At 41.2% G+C, this 22730-nt stretch overlaps 1 protein-coding gene across 4 annotated transcripts in view; it reads right to left on the bottom strand.

Moving 5' to 3' along the window:
• Window positions 1-22730, bottom strand: part of CFAP20DC (CFAP20 domain containing) — a 207892-nt gene that overhangs the window by 54548 nt on the left and 130614 nt on the right. For 3 of the 4 annotated variants that reach the window (XM_058678488.1, XM_058678490.1, XM_058678491.1), the window contains one exon: window positions 15827-16195. In XM_058678488.1, the coding sequence (XP_058534471.1) occupies window positions 15827-16195 (369 nt within the window). The remainder of the gene's footprint in view (window positions 1-15826; window positions 16196-22730) is intronic. The other variant, XM_058678489.1, reaches the window with a different exon arrangement.

Here is a 22730-nt window from a genome sequence, read left to right as displayed (position 1 = left end):
GCTGAACTGTTAGGTGACACAAAGCTAGATTTACTGTGTGGTATGGAGAAAAATGAGACATGGCTAATGGGATGAGATCAGACCAGAAGCTTCATTCTGTTCCTTGTGGATAGCAGGAAAAAAAGAATGGGGAGAAAACTGGGATGTTTTTCTCATTCTGAAGACGATTTTTTAAGAAACAGTTTTGCATTGTAAAATATCTTACACTCAGAGAAAAGTGGACATCATGTTGCAAAAACGCTTTTAATAAGAGTCTACCAAACAATTCCAGATTGGGACTGGAGTTAAGCCTCGCAGTTAGGATGCTGGCTGAGATGTCTATATTCCACATCAGAATATGAACTCCAGTTTCCTGCTAATCGGACTGGGGGCCGATGGCTCGTGATTGGGTTCTTGCCATCCACTTCAGTCCAGGAGAGCTGCACTGAATTCCTGGCTTCTGGCTCCTGGCTTTGGCTGGGGGCCTTGCTCCAGGTGTTGTAAGAATTTCATGGAGTGAATCAGTGGATTGGGAGCTTTCTTTTTCTTTCGAATTCATTTTTAAAATGGAGTTTAAAAATTCATGTTTCTTTGTAACTTTATAGATTCTACTACTTACTACAAAGGGGATCTGTTAAAACAGAACTCAAAAGGCAATACGAGAGTTAGGAGACAGATGAAGCAGTCTGGCCTTCCAGAAAAGACAGAGGCGGCTGGGGCTAGTGGCACTGCGCACTAAGCTGCCCTCAGCAACACTGACATCCCATAGGAGTGCCTATTTGAGTCTGGGCAGTGCCTCCTCCAATCCAGTCTCCTGCTGATATGCTTGGTAACAGTATGTAAACCACTGCCTTGGATATGTGAGACGAGGATAGGGTTGCTGGCTCCTGGCATTGTCATGGCATAGCCCTAGCCACTGCGACCATACGGAGAGTGGGCCAGTGGATGAAGATCTTTATCTCCCTGTCAAATAAATCTTAACAACAACAACAACAACAACAACAACAACAAAAGACTTGGTTACTTAGTATAAGAACAATTGAGCTTCCTGGAGGACAGGCTCTTAGCTGGACCATGAAGGCCAAGGGTACCATGGCAGTATATTCAAAATAGCAGGCAGGAAAATATAGGGCATCCAGACCAGGCTGAATCGGTGCATGTTGTCCACTGGCATATCCAGACACCAGAACGGAGTGTGGGTTGGGCCGGGTTTGGTTGCGACAAAACCAGTGTACAATGTGGAATGTCAGGGCGAGGTTACCGGTACTGGATTTGACTGCAGCGCCCAGTCAGCACACGTGAGAACCAGGAGGGGCAGAGCCGGCATCGGAATTTAGGGGCTGGTCCCCTCACCGGACGGCTGCTCCCACTGGAGAGCGTGGGCTGGTTTGGGGACAGACCACACTAGGTAGGGCTGCAACACCTGTGTGCCGCATGGGAACTAGACCAGGGAAAAGTCAGACTGAGCAAATTATCCCATACTGGGGCAAGCATAGATTAGAATGGATGAGGGGTGTAAGGACTTGGCCGCTGCACTGGCTGGCGGAAGCTGGCTCTGGGGACTGATTCTGTCAAGTCAAATCGCGGAACCACCCGAAAAGTGCATAAACCGGGACAGTGAACGACCCAGGAGGGAAACAATGGGTTCCCCCCTCCTGGGTCACTGCTCCCGCGGGAGGACATGATAACTTCGAGGGGGACTGGGGTGGCTAGACAGAGAGGAACTCAACAACATCTGTGGGGGCTGGATGGCCGAGCTGCTTAGTCAGAACTAAGCTTTGAAACCCAGGGACAAGTGCAAGAGCAAGATGGGATGTGGGACAGACTGGACTAGTCTGCTATACACACAGGTGGACCAGGATAGGGGGCGGGCCTGGTGGGGGTTATTGTGGGTTGCCCCGACTAGGCCGCAGCCCCCACTGGCTGACGCAAGTGCTGACTATGTGCTGGGCAGAACCAACCTAGTCTGCAGCACCCACTGGTTTCAGAGCAACTCCAGTCCAGGCCCACATAGTCCTTGGCCCCATGCACAGGACTTGCACCAGCACAGGAATTGCACCTACAAGCTGATTGTGGCGATGACCAGCTGGACTCAGAACCCTAGCCAAGAAAAGATAGAGGACAGAATGGGTCAATCAACCATCTCAGATATATGTTGGCAGCGAAAACCGGGCGAATGAAGACTCTATGATGGACAGTGTCAACCAGTGAACTCTACAACGACCTCATCAAAATGGGAGTGGCGAGACTTGCAGTGATTCATAACTAGAGAAATATTAAAGCCACTAGGGGTTGATCGCAGCTAAATAGTCTCCCCAAGAAGTTGTACATTCCATCTGGACAATGAGCAGCTGGACTATATGCTTAGCATCTGTTTGCAAGGGAAGAATCTTGATTGAATTTGAACTGTAATGCTGCAATGGGGTGGGGGGGGTTCACCGTGGGGGAGGGGCATGGGGAGGGGTGGGGAGAACCCCAGAGCCTATGAAACTGTCACATAATGCAAAATAATTAATAAAAAAAAAGAAGAAGAAAAAAGAAAATATAGGGCATCCTGGAAGCATGGCTAATAATTATAGAATAATCATTAAATAGACTGGAAAGTAAAATGCATACAATTGTGTTTCAGAAGGGAATTCAGTAAGACTGTTTCAAAGCTACTAGGAATGGAAACATCCCTCATTTAATTAAACCTGGGAAGACAAAACAGCTCCTTTTCTCTGCCCAGGTCAGAGGTTCTACCAAATGACACATTCTCAATAACTCCCAGAGGGAAACTAAGCAAATGCCACTTGGAATGAATAGATAAATGGTGTTATATTTGCACAGTACTTCACAATCTGGCAAGAAAATGAATTTCATGAACAAAACATTAAGCAAGAGAAGCCATACTACCTACTGATAAAGTGAGGGGCGAGTAAGAGAGAGACAGCACAGTAGGGCTACTGGGCTGTTGTACTGTTCTTTCTAGGTTTGTGCATGGTCATCGAAGTATGTGCTTGTGGGATACTCAGTGACCTGTGATCAACAGCAGAAAAATCTATGTATCAAAATAAACTCCCCAGAAGTGATTACCTGTTCGTTATTGGCAAGTGACTGTTCAGTTTTAGTGGGAAAAAAAAAGCATGTTGTCACTGTAGCTGGGGAGATGCGACCATTGGTAGCTTTAAGGTTGGATTTCTTATGAATTTAATAGCTGTAATTAGAGAGTTCTGGAATTTTTGTGCAGGTCCCTGCAAGAAAGATACTAGAAAATTCCATTTTCCAAAGGTAATTTCCCACTTTAATTGCCATTTTAATTTTGAGGGCTCATCTCGTCGCTGTTACTGCTTACTGGCAGTTTACCATCTACACTGATTGTTTCCCTTACCGGTTGGTAGCACATCAGTGTCCCAGGGCATCTCTTCACCAACTAGCATCCCTGAGCCACATATCCCTCACGAATTTGTCCTGATTTCCTGGAGGGTAGGCCTACTAAGATGCACGCAGAGAAGGGCCTCCAGACACGAGCTGTGTGTGACACATACTAGGGCACACAGCTCACTCACACTTGACAGTGGTTTTCCGCATGTGTTTTCACCATGCAATGGGGTGAAGACCAAGCCACAAGATTATATCCAAAAATTTGGCTCAGTTAAAGAGATGTTATGTCAACTAGCCAGGCTATTTGACAGAAGCAGTTGATCAGAACCTAGATCACGTTTTGGGTCTACGGCAGTCATGTGGCCCGGGTATCATCAGATTGTCTGCTGCTTTGGTCTGTCTGTCACAAGCATTTCAGCGGGTGACCCTGGACATTTTATAACCCCTCAATCTGTACTTAATTTCTGTGTACACCAATAGTTTGAGAATATCTCAGGGAATTTTTGGGTACTTAAACACACTATGGCAAAATTTCTAGTAGAAAGATTTAATTTCACACCTTATTTTGGGGGGTGATGGCAGGGTGAAGACAAAAATAGTTTTTGAAGGATTTTAATACCAAGGTGCTATATTTATATAAAAATCCTTTTAATTTGTAATTTAGAAAGAAATACTGTTCCATATATTCTGTCTTGATAACCAGCTCATTAATTTTCCAAAACTTCTCTGGCAAATAAAGCTGAGTTCCTCTTAACCTTAAAAGGAATGCAAAAGGGCCTGGTACAGTAGCCTAGTGGCTAAAGTCCTCGCCTTGAATGTACCAGGATCCCATATGGGCACCGGTTCTAATCCTGGCGGCCTTGCTTCCCATCTAGTTCCCTGCTTGTGGTCTGGGAAAGCAGTCGAGGACAACCCAGGGCCTTGACTCCCTGCATCTGCGTGCGAGACCCAAAAGAAGCTCCAGGCACCAGATCGGCACAGCTCCAGTCATTGCAGCTGCTTGGGGAGTGAATCAACAGAGGGAAGATCTTCCTCTCTGTCTCTCCTCCTCTCTGTATATCTGACTTTGCAATAAAAATAAATCTTAAAAAAGAGGAGTTCAAAAACAATACTTAATTCTGTAGCACTATTTTCTGAGTTCAGGGTGCTTTTTGAGTTTAACAATTATATTCTTTAAGGAATCAAATAAAACCAAATGCAGGGCCTGGTGCAGTAGCCTAGTGGCTGAAGTCCTCATTTGGTATGCACCAGGATTCCCTTATGGGAGCTGGTTCATATCCTGGCTGTTCCACTTCCCTCCCAGCTCTCTGCTTGTGGCCTGGGAATGCAGTAGAGGATGGCCCAAAGTCCTGGGACCTTGCACCTATGTGGGAGACCTAGAGGAAGTACCTGGCTCCTGGCTTCAAATGGGCTTACCTCTGGCCATTGTGGCCATTTGGGGATTAAACCAGCAGACAGAAGATCTTTCTGTCTGTCTCTCCTTCTCTCTGATATATGACTTTCCATTAAAAATAAATACATCTTAAAAAATGGAAAAGATTTCATAGTATATTCAAGGATATTCTGGGATTAGTGCTGTGGGACAATGTGGTTAAGCTGTGGCAGTCCCATACTGGAGTGCCAGTTTGTGTTCTGGCTGCTCCATTTCTTACCCAGATTCCTGTTACTATGTGGAAGGTAACATAAGATAGTGCCAGTACCTGGGCCCTGGCACTCATGTAGGAGACCTAGATGGAGTTTCAGGCTTTGGTTTTGGCCCCGTCTCATCAATCACAGACATCTGGAGAATGAGCCAGTGAATAGGGTTTCTCTTTCTCTCTGTCACTGTGCCATGTAAATAAAATAAATCTTTTAAAACATAAATTATATACATTAAAACCAAGGATATGACAATTATAAGGCAATGGCTGCCTTGTACACAGGACAAGTAAAATAGCCGCTCAGCAAATGGTAGTTTAAAATATTAAAAACCAGAGGAAAACAATTACTGGATAATAGAAATGAAGGTGGAGGTAAGCCAAATGACAATTTCTGGAGTGAGAAGATGATAACTTTAAATCAGAACTGTTCTATAATATGAAACAGTTTGGCTGTAATACAGTAACAACAGACACTAATGTATGTGGGGTTTTTTTTTTGCACATTAATGTACTTTAAAACTTAGAGTGACTATAAAAGTAAAGTTACCACTTTTGTTGGTAACTTTGATCAAGGAGGTGCAATTTAAGGTATACCTTCCACCAGCGAGCGTATCGGCCAAGAATCCTGGGTTAGAAACTGCTTTGTCTCTACCTGGATATGAGCAAGAGAAAGTATGTTTGTTTGTCAAATGGACAGGCAGGCTTCTCCTGAGGGGCAGAGATGAAGTATGGAATCTCTTCTACAAGGAGACACCCCACCCCACATCAGCAGCATCTTAGAGTCTCCAGATGCCATAGCATTTAGGGAATGTTGGTAGTCTAGTGCCTCTTACATAAACAGCAAGGGAAGTGGCAAGTATAATTTACTCCTATTTAAAAGCAGGAAAATAAAAACATCAGAGAAGATAAACTTTTCCCATAAGTATTTGATAAGTACGATGCTAACGTAAACATTAGAATAGTGGGGGATTGAAATGTTCTACAGATGAGGATGGGGCTATGTCTTAACAGACCTATTTCACTATAAATCAGAAATGTGTTGAAGTGAGAAGGACACCTGTCATACCTGACTCACATAACATCATGGCTTAGGAGTACAATGCAATGCAGACACTTGGTGTTTTCTTTCCTCATTGTGGACTTGTCAGGGAAGCCGTGCTCCCTGCTGTTGCTCGGCATCAGAAAACAGTATTATGCTTTTCAAATGAATTTTGAATTCAGTACGGCTTCAACTTAATGAATATGGCTTTCCCAGCACCAAAAGTCAAAATATTTTAAGTTGGATCATGGGCAAGTCAGAGATCATCTGTAATGGCTTTGGCTGAACAGTCAGTGCATTTTCATGGACTTAAACTTCTGAAAGTCGCTTAGCTTTTTGTCACGTCTACTGCCTGCAATTTCTAATGCTTTAAATTGCTCCTCTTTATTATAGCAAATGGCATATTATTTGCATTCTGAGATGCTCTGAAATGGAAAGTATCAAAAAGTCCTAATGACTTGCACAATTCTATGTCATCATCCAAATTTTCAACAATTCCAATTTTAATCATTGTAGCATATTTCTAGTCAAGGTTGTTTTGCCTTTGCAAATAACATCTGATGCAAAGGAAGGGAAAGAATTATAAGCAACAGGAGATTGTACTGAAAAAATGTTCCAAGAGAAGGCAGAGGACTAAAAGCAAGTTCTGTCTAGAAAATTTTTATACCAACTTCAGATGCTTTTACTGGCAGCATAAATGTTACTTAATGATCAAATTCTGTAGTTTCAGCAGTATTTCCAGAAACTGATAATGACTGTCTCTTTTTGGACAAGAGTGTAATTTTGACAAAACTTCAAATGTTAGACTATTTTCTGAAAGCTATAAATTGGTAGCAGTGTCCAGTTTAATAAGTGATTTTCTCCTTACCATGGTTAGTATTATGGTTGATGAAATGCCACAGTTAGTTCCCAATTCTATTCAATCTACCTATCATGAAACCAAACATCTGTAAGTCAGTTTTCTGAACAAGGTAGGCACACAGAGGGTGGTCCTGGGGAAAAGACCACAGGCATACCACTCTTCTAAATACTTTCTTCTCTTCAGGGTACCCCTGCAAACACCCAGCTGGATTATGAGTTCAGTGTTCTACACACCCCATTCTCATTTCATTTTCAGAACAACCCCGAGGAATAAGTATTATCATCCTCAAGTCTGTAAGACAGAGAAATTTATCCAAGGTCACACAGCTATGAAGGAGCAAAGCTAGCCAGGAAGGTGGCTGGCGTTCTGAGTCCTGGTGTCCACTAACCTCGACTTCTCGGTTTTGAAGAATGAAACAGCAGGTGGACTTGTCAGAGCGCTCTGTCTAGAGAAGGGGTACAGAGTGGCCTAAGACCAGCGGGTATGTCGTAGACATTGTGAAACGAGGGGTAGAGGCACCCTAAGTGTCTTTTTTTTTTTTTGCTATGTGTAACAAGTTTTATTTTTTTTAAAATTATTATTTTTAATTCATTAATTACATTGTATTATGTGACACAGTTTCATAGGTACTTGGATTCTCCCCTCCCCTCCCATACCCTAAGTGTCTTACACATACACACATATGGGCCAGCAGGTCCTTGAACAGCTGTTTTGAAACAGTGCAATATTGTTCTAGTCAAAACAAATGAAGGATCAGAAAGACATTTACGCGTCCTTCAAACAACTGGAAAAACGGTTGTAAATGACATTCTTGGGTAGCAATTCCAAGCAGAGGCAGATGGTGGCCTCCCTCTGAACAGAGTATTATACACCCTAGAAAAAGTAGAACGTTAAAATAGTGGAACATTATTTTAAAAATTCTAACATTTTATTCTAAGTTTGTGGAGCATAAATTGTGTAAATATTTTATCCTTCGCAGAAAAAAAAAAAATACAACGATAGAGATTCCTCACTCCAGTATTCAGCTCACATACTGCAGCGAGGGAGGTGAGGAAGAAAGTCCTTTTCACATTAGCCAAAGGAAATTGTTCAACAATTGAGATAAAACAATTTTGCTTACATTATACCACAGCTTCAAATATCTTTAAAAATGCCCTTCCATAATTCAGTTTTGATACTTAGAAATGGCTATGTAAAGCTAAAATTAAAACAAATTACTAGATTAATTTTACTGTTCTTTTTCGATTAAAAAAATTTTTAATATCTAGTTTTCCCTAAAAGGAACATTTTGGAACTTTAACTTGGTAGGGTATTTTCTTCAAGAATCTCCAACCTTTTCTGGACCACAAAAATCTGTAACTAAGTCTTTCTGTTTGTTTATGCAAAGATGCACATAATGGTATTTGCAAGTTTAAAATGCTGTATTCAAAATTGTTTGAATGCAGTTATACGTGCAGAAAAGTTTAATTACTAGCTATCTACATGGTTGCAATATTGTCCAGAGGGCTGTATTTCTTTCTTAATTAAAAATATTTAAACTTAATAACAGAAAACTATTAAAATATGAATAAAACATTTCAAGGAAGAAGTTTACTAAGCCATTAACAAATCAATCTCAGTAAGTGTTTTTTAAGAGTAACTACTACTCTTCCATGATGGGATATGGGGAATTGGAAAGATGGTTCCCCTGTACCTCCTTTCCTAATAGTCTATAATTTTCCTTTGCCACAATGGAGCTTCACATGGGAAAGCACGAGTATCAATGGAATGGCCCCTTACAATTCTTGATTACAAAAACCTTGATGGCTGCGTCTGGTTACTGGACTGTGTTCACAGTCTAGTAAATGCTATTGCAGCTGCCTTGTAGCCCAAGTTCCAAACTTACAAAGGAACCTGAAGACAACCTGTTTCCTCTTCTCCACATCCTGTTACTCCTACATCCCAAATACTACCAGTTCTCTTCTTGTCTACTCTAAACTGCAGGTGTGACTCCTTAATTGCTTTCCCTGCTTTCATTTCTATCCTGCTGCAACCATTCTTCAAAGACAAAGGAATCCTTTTTTATGAGTGTCATGTGTGAGACAACATAGTCTCCTTGCTTAAAATCATTCTGACTTTATAAATGCACTTGGAATAAAGATCATGTGACCCAACAAAACTTTCCTGACTTTATATATAATCTGGGCCCTGTTCACCCTCTCATTCCCTATTGAACACAAGTCCTAGCATCACAGATGTTCTGTTATTCAATCATGCATATTTCATGACTTTCCTTTAGTTGTCATGCATCCCTAAAACACTGTGTTCCCAAGGTTCTTTGCCTGATTGGATTATGCTTAGACTTTAGATCTTAGTTCCAAAGTAGTTTAGTCAGATAACACATAGGAGTATCTACCATTCTGTCTAAACTTGACACTCTATCCATCATCCTATGTCTTCTCATTCCCTTGTCACAGTTGGTACTCTGTTGTATATCAACAAATTTATGCCCCTGAGGAGAAATGTCTTATCTGTCTTAGTTATTGTTGTACTTCTAGAACCTGGGAGGGTATATGATTTGGTAGACACTGAATAGAAGAGATACTGCTATCTCCCGGAGGTGGAGCCAGCATAGCTGTGTCCTATCACCTGGAGGCTCCTGAGAAATAGCTCAGGCAGTAGAAATCTCCAACAAATGTAATTTCACACCTGCATTCTTATAGTATAAGAAGGATCACTAGTTCCATATTAATGCTCAAAATTTTCATCTGGCAATCAAGTATATTTCCCAAGTCATACTAATAGCATCATTCCAGGCTTGACTGAACTCAACTTATCTGTGTTCAGAGTTGAATACTAGAGCCAAAATAGTCAAAATAGAAAATATTAACTACTTTGAAATGAAGAAAAAATTTTTCATTCAAATGAAATTCATTTGTGGAGGTAATTAGAAAAGAAAAGGAAGAATTCAGATTGGCAAGAAAGAAGCAAAATTTAACTTGCTATGTTTGCCATGACATGATCTCATATATAGTAAACTGTAAACAAATACAAAAAACCCCAAAAACTCAAAAACCCCAAAAAACTACATTTAAAAGCTACCAGAAGTAACAGAGATTCACTAAGGTTACAAGATGAATATATCAATATACAAAATATCAACAGTATTTCTATTTACTGGCAGTGAACAAGTCAAGTGAAATTAAGAAGATAATTCCATTCATGACAGTATCAAAAATAAAGTCTCAGGAATTAATGTGTCATTAGCAACACAAGATATGTTCAGTGAAAAGTACAAATATTTGGGAAACTGCAGAAGCTTTTTTTTTTTTTAAATGAAAAGACATACCAAGGCCTAGAAAATCTATTACTGTTAAGGTAATAGTAATATTTCCCCAAATTCCTACCATGACACAGTGTTCATTTTGGCAGAAACTGACAACCTGTTCTGCACTTATATGGAAATGCGAGGGATCCAATGAGGAAAAGGCAGAGCAGAGCTAAGAATTCACACTTCCTGATATCAGAGCTGACCATGGAGCGCTAGTGATCAAAGAAATGTGGTACTAGCATGGAATACACACAAAGGGCAGTGGAACAGAGTCGTGAACACAGAAACAGCTCCTAGGTGTATGGCAACTTAGAGGAGCAAACAATCATTTCCAAAGGATGGTACCAGGATAACTGGTGATCCATGTGAAAAAACATGAATAGGCCCTACCTCACACCACATAAATGAATCAGCTCAAAACAGAACATAAAAGTAGATTTAAAGGTTGAAACTATAAAACTTTTAGACAAAAACTTACGATAAATCTTTGCGGCCTAGGATAAGGTATGCTTTCTTAGATACAACACCAGTTGCACAAGCAACTGAAGAAAAATAGAGTTCATTAAATGAAAACCTCTGTGCCCTCAGAGGGCACAATAAAGAAATGGAAATCCAAAGAATGAAAGAAAATATTTGCAAATCATACAGTGACAAGGGACTCCCATCTAAATATACTAAAAATAGGCAAAGGATTTGGATAGGCATTTTCCCAAAATATGTTTGTGAGCAGATAAAAAGCACCCCTGGGTGAAGCTGCTGCCTGTGGCATGAGCATTCCATGTGGGTGCAGGGCAGAGGCCTGGCTGTTTGATTTTTTCTGCAGCTCCCAGCTCATAATCTGGGAAAGGCAACAGAGGATGATCAAGTATGTGGCCCCTGACATCTAGGTGGGAGCTCTGGATCAGGCTTTGGCCTGTACTGGTCCTGGCCATTGTGGTCACTCAGGGAGAAAGTGGATAGAAGCTCTATCTCTTCACGTCTCTCCTGGTAACTGATTTTCAAATAAACAAGCCAAAAAAATATATATTTTTAAAGATACCATTTGGGTAGGCATTTGACCTAGAAGTTCTGCCATTGCCAGCTGGGATGCCTAGATTCAGTATTGAAGTTCTTGGGTTGGATGTCTGCCTGCAGCTCCTGAGTCTAATATCTTGGGGGAGAGAGTGGTAATGGCTGAAGCAGCTGCACTGCTGCCACCTATGTGGGAAATTTGGAAGGAGTTCTTAGCTCCTGGCTTGGCCACTCCCTCTCTCGCAGCTGATGTGGGCATCTGGGAAGCGAATCAGTGAATAGGATCTCCCTTTCTCATTTTCTACCTCTCAAATGAATAATAATAATAGTAAAAAAAATTCCTAGACACTGAAAAATGCATGTCAGAAGCACGGTGAAATACCACTTCATATCCACTAGGATGGTTTATATTGAAAAGGCAGATAAGATGATGTGTTGACTGGGAAGCGCAAAAACCAGAACCTTCATATTGCAATTGTGCAAATTCAGAATGGAAAATAACTTGGTAGTTCCTCCAATCTTAATCTTAATCACAGAATTCCATATGACTTGGCAATTTCATTCACATGTGTATATCACAGAGTATTGAAAATGTCCATATGAGAACCTGTACACAAAGGATTCACAATAAAAAAATTCCCAATAACCAAAAAAGAGAATCAAATCCAAACGTCCATCAACTGAAACAAATATGGCCAATCCCATACAACGGATTCAAAGGAATGAAACGTTATGATACTGATGGTCCCTGAAAAACCATGCTAAGTGAAAGAAGTCAAGACACAAAGGTCCTAACTTGGAAGACTTAATTAATATGAAATATCCAAAATCGTTAGATCCGTGAAGACAAAAGAGAGTAGTGGTTGTTAGGAGTTTGAGATGGGAGAAATGAAGAGTGACTGCTAGCGGATGCTGGGGGTTTCTTTTGGGGAGATGAAAATTATTTAGAAGTAGATAGTGGTAACAGTTGAACAATTTTGCAAATACACTACAAGCCAATGAGGTAGGCAGTTGATACAGTGGCTGAGATGCTGACTGGGGCTCCTGCATCATATGTCAGAGTGCCTGGGTCCGGAGCCTGCCTCTCTTCCTGATTCTAGCATTCTGCTAATGCGCATCTTGGGAGGTAGCAGGTGATGGCTAAGCACTTGGGTCCCTTCATTCAGATGTGAGTCTCAGACTCGGACTGAGTTTCATCCTAATCCAGCCAAGGCTGTTGAAGGCACTTACGGAAGTAAACCAGCAGATGGAGATCTGTCTTTGCCTTTCAAGCGAAATAAGTAAAGTAAAATAAGCAAATAGAGAAATTGTACTCTTTGATACATACAATGTATGTTATCTGAAATCAGTGAATTGTTATTTAAAAAAAATGTCATCCCTATGAATCTCCAGGATCTGGGAAAAACCCCATTGTGGAGCCAGTAGGTATACAATGCCCTTCGGGGTAACTCTTTTTCAAATTCTTAGCTGCAAACAGTTAGTGAAGAAGATGTCAACTAGAACACTTTCAAAGGTGGGAATGAATTTCCTTTTCTTAAAAAATGTTTATTTGAAAGTTAGAATTACAGAAAGCGAGGAAGAGACACACAGACTCTTCCACTTGTGGGTTATCCCTCAGATGGCTGCCAACAGCCAGGTGTGAGCCAGGTGCCCCATATGGGGGCCCAAACACTTGGGCCACCATCTGCTGCTGCTTTTCTCAGGCTATTATTTAGGCACCTGTACTGGAAGTTAAGCAGCTGGCACCACAAACGTGCCTATAAGTGGTGCCAGCATCAGAGGTGGTGACTTCACCTGCTATGCCAGCTTCATGAACTACACTTTTAAAGATGCTTCTTCAAGAACACTTCATTTCCATTAAAAGTTCACTGTGAAATGAAGCAAGAATGCCTTATGCCTTCAATAATCTTGCATCCTATTAGAAGATGAGGATCGAATGGATTAATGTGAGCCACTGATTGCAGTGATCATGTGGGTTGTTAAACATCAAGCTACATTACTTTGAATTTGGACACTAAAGTTAAACCTCTTTGCAGGGGGAAGCATTGCCTTTGTGCCTTTATCCCCGACCTAAGGTAAAGTTTTTTTCTCCTATTTAGCCCTTTGAAGCTTCTGCTCTGAGTTAATTTCTTTAGCTGCAAAATGGAATGGCAATTTCCCGTAGGGATTCCATAAGGAAGAAGAGACAGGTCCATGCTTCATAACCTGCAGTGAGCAGCATCAGAAACATCTTCTGAAATAATTCAGCCAGTTTCTGGGTAACCTAAAAGCTTCTCAAAAGAAGGCAGTGTGGGACCACAAGTGTCCCACTCTTTCCCAACTTTGGTCTCTTTACTCCTTTTACTATTCCCTAGTGGTAGGAACTCATCTTTATTTTGATTGAATCCCCAGTACTTCAAGTTCATGTGTGTCTGGAGTTTATGAGCTTATTTTTACAGTTTGGTTTTATTTCTAGAAAAAATTGTTGGAGAGATTAAAAATGCAATTTTTGAGATTTACAGGATGCCAGATTCCACCTCCTGGAAGACAGCAGCACACAAATTAGGGAGAGGTGCTGGCATTGTTGCACGGTGGGATTTGGGATGTTGGTATCCCATATGCAAGTGCTTGATTCGAAGCCTAACTGTTCTGTTTCCACTTCAGCTCCCTGGTGATGTAGCTGGGGGAAGCAGAGATGATAACCAGGGTTTTTGATCTCTGCCACCCACGTAGTAGAACAGGACAGAGTACCTGTCTTCTGGCTTTGGTCTGGTCCAACGCTGGTTGTGAGAGCCATCTGGGAAGTGAATCAGTGGATGAAAGACCGATATCTTTCACTTGGCCTTTGAAATAAGTAACAAGCAAATCATTTAAAATGATTTTTTTTTTTTTTTACTGGAAAACCAGATTCACAGAGGGGCTGCAACGGCCAGAGTTGAGCTGATCCAAAGCCAGGAGCCAGGAGCCTCCTCTGGGTCTCCCACATGGGTGCAGGGTTCCAAGGCTTTAGGTTGTCCTCAATTGTTTTCCCAGGCCACAAACAGGGAGCTGGATGGGAAGTGGGACAGCTGTGACATGAACTGGTACCCACATGGGATCCCAGGGCTTACAAAGCAAGGATTTTAGCCACTAGGCTATTGTACTAGCCCAATAATAAGAATATCTTAAAGAAATCAGGAAAAATGCAATGGGATGTTTCTTAAAGACTTTTTTTTCCTAACAACTCAGTTCTGGCTGCAGTCAAGGAAGCAGAGTGGTAGAATAAACCACTCAGGCTCATTTATTGTATACTATCAAATTATTTAGCACAGCCAAGGAGGGAGGGGCTAGAATCTAGTAGAACCACAACTTTGTTTAAAAAGTATTTTTAACAATAAAACATATTCAAGAATATTACTGACATTTTTCAATATCATATCACTATTAAACAAATCCATTTCCATTAGGTTAAATGTTAAACTCTTTCATTCTGTCTACACAAGCACACACCTACACACTAAAGCACATACATGTGATATATGAAAGGTATGCGTTTCAGCTTTATTTTTGGTTGTTTCTTGAAAAGAGGCACTCGTATTTCTCAGATTTAACACCTGTTTTGCAGGATAGCATGATAGTTCTGGGAAGTGGTTCCAGATTCAGAAAGTCTAGGTTCAATGAACTAAATTAGTTCAACTAACTGCTGCTGTTGAACAAACTGTATATCCATTCTAAACCTCAGTTTGCTGATCTGAAATACGGAAATGAAGACAGTCCCTACCCCTCAGTGTCCTGGTGACGATTAGGAAATACTTTCAGCAAAAGGGCTTGGCATAGTGAGCAAATGACACATGATAACTGTTTGAGAAACATTAGCTCCTTCTCTGTTGTTGATGACAATGACACCTATGTCCACCACCTGTGCTAGGTAGCGATGAACCCTCTCCAAATGACTTAGAATGTAACTGAGCCAAAGTTTCACTTTGTAACATTATCTAAGATCAATAACGCACATGACAAAGAAAACCTTTAACACAAAGGAACAGCCACATCATTTGTTCTGTAGTTTCTAAGTGTAGCTTGGGTAGAACTGAGGCAAGAAAAGTGCGACCACATAGGGAGGGGAAAAATCAATCTGATGGACATGAACACAGCCACCCAGCCAGCCCAGGGATTTATTCAATGCTTTCCTGTTAACCTTCCCTCATATCATCTATTATTTGCGGAACTGCTGCAGAGAGACCAGAAAGCGAACAGAATAATGATGTTTTTATGGCTCCTAATGTAGATTGTTATTGAAAATTTGTCAATTTTACTGGCAAGCTTTTGGCACAAAAATAAGATCCTCATTTGTAATTTGCAGGCAGTGATAGCTAAAATTATGGGAAGTAACTGGGAAATAAAAAAATAACTGTTATGATGAAAACCACATAATTATCTTTCTCATTAAAAATATGAAGCATTCTATTATCATTAGGGTGTGCAATATACCCTTTAGCAGCTGCTGTTACTGAACTAAAACACGTCTGAATAGGGGAGCAACTATATTACTGATCACCCAAATGATGAAAACCAGAAAGCGCTCAAAGGGGGTGCACAGCGGAACAGAACAGACACACGGCAGGAGGTACCGCCCACATATGTCAGGCAGCAGAGTCACTTACACACACCTCGGGGATGGGTCTCAGTTTCTCCGATGAGATTTCCTTCAAGGAGGCTTTGCTTAGTGGAGCAGGCACTGGAAGGTCCTCTGCTTTGCTAAGGGGGTCGGGAGTTTTCTGAGAGGATCCACACCTTCTTCCAGGGGGAGAGAGACACGGTGCAGGCAACAAACTCCTCTCAAGGTCATTTCTGTCTTCTTGCTTTGCTGAAGAATCCCAGTTTCCTGAGGCTTTGGCTCCAGTGGGGGCACTCTGCACACATCCTCTCCTTGTCCACCTCGCAGCCTTGCCCAGTGAGCTCTCTACAGTTAACTGAGTTAACCCTCGAGGACTAGCTGTGGGGCCTGGAGAACCTTGGAGACTGCCGTCACCCTATATCCGGGAAGCAAAGCGAAAAATGTTTTAGAGCAAAGACTTGCGGTGATGGGAGTTACTGAACAGAAGTTCTTAATGTAAGAGTCTACAAAGAAAGCAAAAGTATGAGACTGTGTATATGTATTTTTTACTTTAATCTTCACAGAAAAAAATAAGTAACTAAGAATTGCAATGCAAATAGGTCTACATCATTTGCTAAGATGCCCTGTTGCATCATATTCGGTTTGGATAAGGTACTTTGATTTTAAATGTCTCAGTAGCAAGAGAACACTCAAGAAATAGTCAGTCACTCATTCCAAAGAATATCTAAAAATGGGATCCCTAGGGAGTTGTTTAAAACATCTAGAAATTGGACACTCCGATTCTTGATAAGCTAACTCTATGGAAAAGAAACAGCCAGAACTTAAAGCAGGAAGAAGTTACTCTAAATACAATGGGGTCTAGTACAGCATTTTTGCCTTATTGTAGGGCAGCTGTGTTTTTATCAAGAGCAAAAGATAATGAGTCATACTTTTTGAAGTATTCTTCTTACATGAAAATTTTCATTATAGCATACATATATATATATATTTACAAAATAAGAACCTCATTAAAGTGATAGCTTAGAAAGCTTAAAGTGAAAACAAGAAAAAAAATCTGAGGGCATAACAGCTCTACAATTACTTATGGAAAAGTCAAGGTTTAAATTTTAAAAATCTGAGAAAGAATTTTTCCACATGTAATCAGTGGCCATGAAAGTAGACAATAGAATTGAGAACTACAGAACTAATCCATGTGGTACATCTTTTTATGTGATGAAATATACATTAAAATAATACTATGTGAGCACTGATTTGTAATGGTAGATTTTTCCAATTTGACTTATCTATTTATATATGTAATAAACAAATGAATACTAAATGACAAACAGAATTGAGGGAAACAAAAACAATGAAAGCAGAGTCAATTTTAAAGACATTATCTGGAAGCTTACATTCTGTAAGCTGTTTCTCCACTTTCTGTTTATAAACAAACAGAAGCCAATATTCAGTTATTTCCGAAGACTGGAATTTCTAAACATTTAGGGGATTGATTGTACTGCTCAGTGTCTTCCTGAACGTTTGGCTATGTTGCACATTCAACATAAAGATCCTGATTTAAGCAGAAATCTCTCTTTCATAAGATGTGAAGGACAAGTGGTTGTCACAAATTCAGGAAAATGTATGAGAAAAGCATACATGGATTACATTTTTTTTTGGCACCAAAACAAACATCTGTTGATATCACCTTCCTACTAGTTTTTAAAGTACACTCACTTATCTAAAGGTGAGAGTTTGCTCTAGGTTGGGCACGTGCCATTTGTCAGTTTTGGATTAAAAGCAGTCTACCACTATTCTGTTTCTCTTTGTTCCTTTTATTTGTTTGTTTTAGATTTACTTATCTTCATCGGATAGGTATATTTGCAGAGGAGGAGAGGCAGAGAGAAAGATCTTTCATCCATTGGTTCACTCCCCGAGTGGCTGCAATGGTCGGAGCTGAGCCGATCTGAGGTTGGGAGGCAGGGGCTTCTTCCAGGTCTCCCACATGGATGCAGGTCCCAAGGACCTGGGCTATCCCTGACTGCTTTTCAGGGCCACAAGTAGGGAGCTGGTTGAGAAGTGCAGCAGTCGGGACTCAAACTGGCACCTATGTGGGATGCTGGCACTTGCAGGTGGAGGATTAGCCTGTTGAGCCATGGCGCTAGCCCCTCTGTTTTGCAGATTTTTGCTTATTTATTTACACAAAAGTCAGTGACGAAAAGAGGCAGAGATCTTCCATCTGCTGGTTTACTCCTCAAATGCCCCAAACATGTCCCCATTGGGACAGGCTAAAGCCAAAAGCCTGGTTTCTCCATCCAGGTCTCCAGCAGGGCGAACAGGAACCCAATTCCTGAATCATTACCTGCTGTCTCACAGGTGTGCATAAACAGGAAGTGGATCCAGTATTCAAACCCTCACACTCTGATATAGGATGTAGGTGAATATTCCAATTGGCATCTTCACTGTTTCACCACAACGCTTGACCTTGCCTCTTCCTGTCATCCTTACTATGGGCTAAGTATTGCTCTAGGTACTGCAGATGCTGGGAATGTAACTGTGAGAATTTAATTCCTGCCATCTAAGGACTTTATCCAAAAGGCTTGGAGATGAGTTTGTGGGTAGTGCTTGTGACAGTCTAGGATGACTGATGGAGAGAGGCAAAAGAAGTCAGGAGACGACCGCACCGTTATGACTAGAAACGCACCAATGGGTTCCCATTCAGGCAGTGGCGACAGTGATGGAGAAGTGAGACTGAGAATTCAAATCAGTATGTCAAAGGGCAGAGCCTGTGACACTTAGTAACCCTGGCAATCCATTTCCTGGACTCTGAGCTCCTAACCTGGGTGTGTTCTGGGTTTTTTCCTCCTGCGGGAAGTAGACCAGGTTAGCAGAAAACAGCAAATTAAGAAGCAGACATTTGGGTCTTAACCAATGCCACTCCAGGCTTTGCCTTCTTGGAAGCTATGGGGCTCTTTTAATGCCGATGGTGGCCTTTCCCATTTTCTTTGCATGTCTACTTCCCGCAGTTTTCTCTTTCATTTCCTGTAGGTCCTGTATGTTCTTTTTCCTACACCTCCTCGGGTAGCTTATGCAAAGTGGCTGGCTCAGGTTTTAACAAAAGGGACACAAAGAAATAAGTACACTATTAAGGGAGTGATAGTGGAACCTCTTTTAAGAAATAGGGCCCGGCGGCGTGGCCTAGTGGCTAAAGTCCTTGCCTTGAACGCGCCGGGATCCCATATGGGCGCCGGTTCTAATCCTGGCAGCTCCACTTCCCATCCAGCTCCCTGCCTGTGGCCTGGGAAAGCAGTCGAGGATGGCCCAATGCATTGGGACCCTGCACCCACGTGGGAGACCCGGAAGAGGTTCCAGGTTCCCGGCATCGGATCGGCGCACACCAGCCTGTTGCGGCTCACGTGGGGAGTGAATCATCGGAAGATCTTCCTCTCTGTCTCTCCTCCTCTCTGTATATCTGACTTTGTAATAAACTGAATAAATCTTAAAAAAAAAAAAAAGAAATGGGCTGCCTATTTGTAGTAAAGAAGGAAAACTACAGACTAAGGGTTTTGCATTAGCATTTTTTTTCCTTAGAATTCATCAAGGACGTAAACTTTCTTCACTTTCAGTGTGGTCTTTTCGTGTATATGTAAGTATTTAAAAAAAGTTCATTGAGGGGCCAGCATGGTGGCATAGCCACTAAAGTCCTCGCCTTGAACATGCTGGGATCCCATATAGGCGCTGGTTTTAATCCCAGCAGCTCCACTTCCCATCCAGCTTCCTGCCTGTGGCCTGGGAAAGCAGTCAAGGATGGCCCAAAACCGTGGGACCCTACACCTGCATGGGAGACCTGGAGGAGTTCCTGGCTCCTGACTCCGGATCGGCACAGCATCGTCCCGTTGCAGTCACCTGGGGAGTGAATCATTGAATGGAAGATCTTCCTTTCTGTCTCTCCTCCTCTCTGTAAATTTGACTTTGAAATAAAAATAAAATAAATCTTTAAGAAAAAAAATGTTCATCAAAAACAGAATTTAAAAACAAGCTCGAGGCTGGGATTGTGGCACAGTATGTAAAGACATGGCCAGCAATGCCAGCATCCCATATGGATACCAAGTTCAAGCCTCGGCTGTTCCACTTTGATCCAGCTCCCTGCTGATGACCTGGGAAAGACAATGGAGGATGGCCCACATTGCGCCCCTGAACCCTAAGGGAGATATGGAAAAGCGCCTGGCTCCTGGCTCCTGGCTTCAGCCTGGCCCATCTCCAGCTGTTGTGGCTATCTGGGAACCAGAGGATGGAAGATCTCTCTGGCTCTCCTTTTCTCTAACTCTTTCAAGTAAATAAATAAATGACAAAAAGAAAATTGTTTTAAAAAGAACAACTGTAAAAGTTTCTATAATTCATCCATAGGGGGGTGCGGGATTTCAAAAGGTCACGGAATATGGATATTACTAAAAAAAAACTATGCATATGTGCTTTAGCTAAATGATGGAGAAACTTAATTGTTCAGTGTTCCCAAGTGAAAAGTAAAGAGAGTGAGAATACTTCTATCCTTCCAATAATTCCTGCTTGGGCTCAGTGACAGGCTCTAGGCCACTCTTCCTGCTGAAAGCCATTGACTTAGTGAACCTGGCCTTTCCCAACACTCTGGGTACCCCGAGGCATTCATTAAGTTGTGAACCCTGCCTTCAGGCAACATGCTGGCAATACTTCCAAAGATACATAAAAAATGCCTGGTGTTCTAAGTCACATTGGAATGGAGTGGTGACTTTCAACATGTTTTCTACACAGATAAAAACAGAATCAACATTTAGTCTTGTCTAAAGAAGAAAGCACATCAAAAATACAGCAAACATTCTCCTAAGCCTTAGTTCTAGGAAGGTACCAGAGAAAATGGTACAGGTGTTTTTATTTTATTTTATTTTTAAAGTTGATTTGTTATACAGAGCTATCTCTATTTCAACTTAAAAAAATTCTAGTTTGATTTCCCATAATTGTAATACACAATTGGTAGTGACAATTCTGTGATCACAGGATTGTTAACCATTAATTTATATTGCATTTTCATAATAAAACATGTATCTGTGTATGATATATGCAGAACTTGGAATTTTTGCTATTAACATTAGTTGAGGAAACATTTATTAAACACCTGCTACATCTAAGATATTTTCTAGGTGCTACAGAAGACAAATAGGTGAAAAGGATATGGATACTGTCCTCAAGAGACAAAATCTCTCGGCAGAAAGAAGAAAAGTAGGGCTGGGTGTGATGGCTCAAAGGCTAAATCCTCAACTTGTGGGCCTGGCAGCGTGGCCGAGTGGCTAAAAGTCCTCACCTTGAATGCAACAGGATCCCATATGGGCGCCGGTTCTAATCCCAGCGGCAGCTCCACCTCCCATCCAGCTCCCTGCTTGTGGCTTGGGAAAGCAGTAGAGGACGGCCCAAAGCTTTGGGACCCTGCACCCGCATGGGAAACCTGGAGGAAGTTCCTGGCTCCTGGCTTTGGACTGGCTCAGCAACAGCCTTTGTGGTCACTTGGGGAGTGAATCATGGGATGGGAGATCTTCCTCTCTGTCTCTCCTCCTCTCTATCTGCCTTTCCAATAAAAATAAGTAAGTCTTTAAAAAAAAAAAATCCTCAACTTGCACTGGGATCCCATGCGGGCTCTGGTTTGTGTTCCAGCTGCTCTACTTCCCATCCAGCTCCTTGCTGTGGCCTAGGAAAGCATGGAGGATGGTCCAGAACCTTAGGACCCTGGAACCATGTAGGCAACCTGGAGCAGGTTCCTGGTTCCTGACTTCAGATCGGCTCAGCTCCAGCCACTGTGGTCATTTGGGGAGTGAACCAGCGATGGAAGATTTCTGTTTCTCCTTCTCTCTGTAAATCAGCCTTTATAATAAAAATAAATAAATGTTAAAAAGCAAAAACCAAAAAGGACAAAATAACACCATCCTAACACAGAAGTTCATGAAGGTCACTGAAAAAGCTTCAGATGTATCATTATGGAAATTTAGAGGACTATGTGGAAATCCAGGTATCTGCTACACGAATTAGAAAATCCCCATAAAGATAATGGCATTTGGCAAAAAGTTCATTTTTGCACATTGGCTGGGGAGGGGACTGCAGTGGTTCTGGGATGAGAGTTAAGGGCAGCCTTGTCTTCCCTCCAGTTGTTTTCTCTGGTGTAAAACAGTTCTCTCTGCTTCCCATGAGTAGTGATTATATATATGGAAATATTTACAAGTAAATACGCAGGTACTCATTTCATATTATTCTGAAGATACATATTGATTTGGAGATCATCCGCGAAGTAAATGGATTTAGTTGTGTACCCTGGTGAGCATTCTCTCAGTGAGTACTCTCCCAGCAGCACTGTATTTCCATGGTAATACATTCCCATGCTATTTTAAATATATAAAAAAAGACAAATAACTGGAAAATTTGCACAGGTTTATTTACCCATCATCACTAATTCCATTATCACTAATTCCAGTTTAACTCAGATGGTGAAAGGAGAACTAGGATGATTGAGAAAGGCAACAGTATACACAATACCAGATATAACTAGTACTTTTATTTCAGTTGGGTCAGTGTCTCATTAAGAGAAAATAAATGGAGACCAAACATCATTGTAATATTTAGTGTCAGTGGTGTACTGGAAAACCCTATTCCTTTTTTTGAAAATGTTTACTTCAATATAAGGTATAGATGATGTTCACTGATTCCACATATTTAATTCATTTGTTCTCAACATGTTTTTGAATTTTTCATTTAACTTATAAATTTTATCTTAAGAATGAGAAGTTAGCTTTTTATGATTGAAAACAAGTGCTTCTTTTCCTTTGGCTTATCATTTAGCTACTACAAACCTATGGAGCAATTGAATATAATTTGTTAGAGTAGTTAAAAAGTTGTAATGCCATTTTCTTTTCTTTTAAAGATTTATTTTAATATTATTGTAAAGTCAGATGCAT

This window comes from Ochotona princeps, chromosome 21 (genome assembly GCF_030435755.1).
Source record: "Ochotona princeps isolate mOchPri1 chromosome 21, mOchPri1.hap1, whole genome shotgun sequence".
Taxonomy (NCBI): Eukaryota; Metazoa; Chordata; class Mammalia; order Lagomorpha; family Ochotonidae; genus Ochotona; species Ochotona princeps.
The sequence above is the reverse complement of the archived record's forward strand: the minus strand, read 5'-3'. Positions and strand labels throughout refer to the sequence as shown.